Raw genomic sequence first — 3,537 nt, 5'->3', positions numbered from 1 at the left:
AGACGCGCGTTTCGTCTACAAAAGACTCATCAGTGACGCTCAGATCAAAAAAGTTATAAGGCCAAACATTTTCGACATACAGTGAAACATGTTTTAAGAGACCACTCAAGGAAGAGCAAAAAGTTGTCTATACAGGTTCAATCTATAAGAAATGCACTACAAAAGGATCTTTAATTAATGGTCTTGGAACACCGGTTTTTGCTTAATACAGGTGGTCTCTTAAGCAGGTTTAACTGTACTTGTGAGTCTCACAGTAGGTTAACTATGATGTCTAAAGTGGTTCTTTTTTTTAAAGAAAACATTTTCAACTTTGACAAATTTATTTTGAACAAACAACACAGTTAACTTGACGATTGTCATGGTAGGGTGGACACGGTAGTGGTCCACATTTTAAACCAACAATATAAAACAAGTGGCCGTCTTCATTCTTTTCTCCAGAGGGAATGTACTCTGGGTTCTTGTCCACACATATATAAGAAGAGGAACTGTGACCTTCATGACCACTAGCAAGAATACCATCGTATTCTTTTATCCAATTTGAATAGCAAGAATGTCGTCCTGGTATCACAATGGAGGAAGAGGCATGGATATTTCTACATACCGCGCACGGAGCATCATTATTTACTGAATCTTGAGCAAATCCGTTAACGTCATATTCAGTGCCATAAAGTGAACTCCATCCGCTTGTTGTTGAAATATTTGAAAGTTCAGGATCTTTAGGTAAACACAAGGTATCAGCAGGTCCACCAAAACGAGAGGAATATGTCACATGAACATAACGCTGTCCTGCAGCATATCCTGATGAAATAGATATAATAAGCAATTGTTCATTATAGACTTATATTGCAACTAAAACTAAGCGAATAATACCGTTCAAATTTAATAAATCAGAAAATTCCAGATGTTCGAGGCGAACCTATTTAAATATCCAAAATCTAATTCAATTATTGATCTATTTTTAGTATTCCATTTTTAATGTTTATATATATATTACCTTGGTGTCTTATTAAAATCCAAGCAATTAATTCTCAACATTTTCCTACCAATACAAAGAGTAAAGCAGGCAACGTATGGTATTAAGTTTTTATTTCTTAATAATTTGATACTTTTTTGGAGTTCGGTTTGCGGAAAACGAATTTGATTGAAGTTGGTATATGAATGTATTAAATGGATTTGTCTATAATAATTGGAGAGAAGATACAAACATTACCTGTATAAACAAGTTCAGTATGTGTGCCTTCACACTGAGTTCTTCCCCATCTTACATATGTGGATCCATGGTCTGTAAGTAAGAATGGTTTGAAATCGTTACATGCATGCATACCTACTGAATTCAATTCAGGAATTGTTTCTCTTTCAAAACATTTATATAAAGCAAACGAACAATAATAAGAATGATTCCGTTAGAGAGAATACCTTTTCACATACTACTTAAAAATTGTTCTGTATTACATTTTTTCTAGATACAGATACATACCAAGAGCACTCTTTTGATATTGCTTGTAGAATCATTTTGCTTAAAGTGACATTAGCTGGCAATTGTATGTACACCGATATCACCGTATTCACATATTTGATTTAAAATATACAAAATTATAAAAAATAAAGTGTACAATAAAACAATTTACAATGCATGAGGTCGATAACATGTATTAACTATCTAGGTGATCTCTAAAGACTGTCGAAGATCATTTAACCATATATAAACCTAAATATAAATGTAAATTACTATCGACCTCGTGAAATTGATTGTTTTTGATCTGTTTGATTTTATATTATAGGGTTAAATTCATGTCAATAAATAAAGGCAACAGTAGTATACCGTCGTTCGAAACTCATTAATTATTCTTTTTATCTGTATATAAGAATTTGTTTTTGTGAACCAAATCAGTCAATCTAAATAAATAGTTTGACCCTTGTTTCACTTTCAATGTTGACATTCTTTTTATTTTGCTTACCGAACACTCCTAGTTCTAGTGTAACCTATCTCTTATTATTGGATCAAATAGAAGATCATATGAATAAGGTTTAAAATGAAGTCCAATTATTCACTTGCAAGTCTAAACCAAAATTTCTATATTGTAAAACAGTAATCTGAAGTATGTTTGACTTGAACATTCAAACTCGGGGAAAACTATGCTGCCGTTGAAATTATGTTGTTCCTGGTCTTATATTGGCACAGTTTGAGTTCATGGTTCATTTATTATATGCAAGTAATGCAACTGACTTTTACATACAAATCTCATGTCATTGAAATGAAAATATTGTTTGTCCCAGCTATCGATTTTTTTTTGGAACGACCATTCAACTAAAGGGGTGTATAGTTTTTTTCCAAAAATAAATTCCGGTTCCTAATTTGATGAAGGAAAAAAGACACAAAAAAATTTCTGAATCCTGATTTTCCCCATACATCAAAATTGAAAAAAAAAAGAATTCGAGAAAAACTAGAAAAAAAAATCGGACCCCGACAAAAATAAAACCATAACCCCCTTTTAAAAGTATCTGGTTGCTCCCTTAGCATTTTAATTCCCTCCTTGTAGACACATTTTTAGCCCTTGGATGGTGTAAACTTCCCAAAAACGTGTATAATGTAATGGTAGAAATTATATGGGGAATGGTTTGGTAATGTAACGTGCGATCGGGAATGGAATGAATGAATGGTGTCAAAATATTGTTAAGAACAGGTTTTAAATTGTATACAATTTTCATAAATATTGTGATCAAAATTCGTTTTTTTTTTAATAAATTTGTAGTCTAACGCTTTCTTTGAAATTAAATTGCATTATGTGTAATTTCGGAGGGTGTTGATATGGGGAATGGTTTTAGTGGAGCGTTTATACCATGCAAGAACTTTAACCGAATACCTTCATTTATTTACTCTTTTACTTTTTTGTTTGTTTTATAAAGGCGTTGTAAAATAACTTGTTCACCTGCACAACCCATGCTAATAACTGTAAGGCTTACCTTTGCTTGCAGTTATTTGTTGGTCATGGTGCTGAAGATGAGACTCTGTTTGAGCCATTTTAGACACTAGATCCAAATACTTTGCCTGTAGATCTGCATTTTCCGCCCGGCAAGTCGCATTTATTTGATTTACCAGCTGTGTTAGCAACTGGTTTTGTTGTTCCAAATTTGACAAACGAGCAACTAAAACATCAGGGTCATTTAACAAGAGTCGTTTGTTTTCATGTCCTAAGGCACACACAGCAAACAAATGCAATAATTTAAACATGTAAAGGTAATTCATTCTTATCATTCATCAAATGTCTTCACGAGAACTTACAGTCGAGTGGTTCGTTTATGAACTTTATAAATTATAGATAAGATCTATTTATAATACAAAGTAGTTAAATCAAAAGACTGATTATTCAATTGTGCACGAAACAAGATAACACAACGCCCACAACTAGTCTTTCGTTTTCGGCTGTATATTATTTAATATGTATGACGATCTAAAGCAGAAATGTTTGTTGCACACTGTTTTTCAAAAATTATTCAATCGAAAACCCCAAAGATGTGAATGTGAGCATGAAAAGG

The 3,537-nt window shown here is 32.6% G+C and overlaps 1 protein-coding gene across 1 annotated transcript; it reads right to left on the bottom strand.

The window, feature by feature from the left end:
* Nucleotides 1–301: 301 nt before the first annotated feature.
* Nucleotides 302–3,273, bottom strand: LOC139526072 (uncharacterized). Its single transcript, XM_071321227.1, has 3 exons — nt 2,965–3,273; nt 1,211–1,282; nt 302–798 (listed from the first exon to the last, which is right to left on the bottom strand). The coding sequence occupies exons 1-3, from the start codon at nt 3,254–3,256 to the stop codon at nt 320–322; spliced, it is 843 nt and encodes a 280-aa protein (XP_071177328.1). The 5' UTR covers nt 3,257–3,273; the 3' UTR covers nt 302–319.
* Nucleotides 3,274–3,537: the final 264 nt, after the last annotated feature.

Source organism: Mytilus edulis, chromosome 6, assembly GCF_963676685.1.
Source record: "Mytilus edulis chromosome 6, xbMytEdul2.2, whole genome shotgun sequence".
NCBI classification, from domain to species: Eukaryota; Metazoa; Mollusca; class Bivalvia; order Mytilida; family Mytilidae; genus Mytilus; species Mytilus edulis.
The sequence above is the reverse complement of the archived record's forward strand: the minus strand, read 5'-3'. Positions and strand labels throughout refer to the sequence as shown.

Excerpts from the sequence above, each read along its gene's own strand:
- LOC139526072 (XM_071321227.1), bottom strand. The coding sequence starts at position 3,256 with ATGATAAGAATGAATTACCTTTACATGTTTAAATTATTGCATTTGTTT. Across the intron at positions 1,283-2,964 it reads ACAAATAACTGCAAGCAAAG|ACCATGGATCCACATATGTA; the intron begins GTAAGCCTTACA and ends TCTTACTTACAG. Across the intron at positions 799-1,210 it reads TACTGAACTTGTTTATACAG|GATATGCTGCAGGACAGCGT; the intron begins GTAATGTTTGTA and ends CTATTTCATCAG.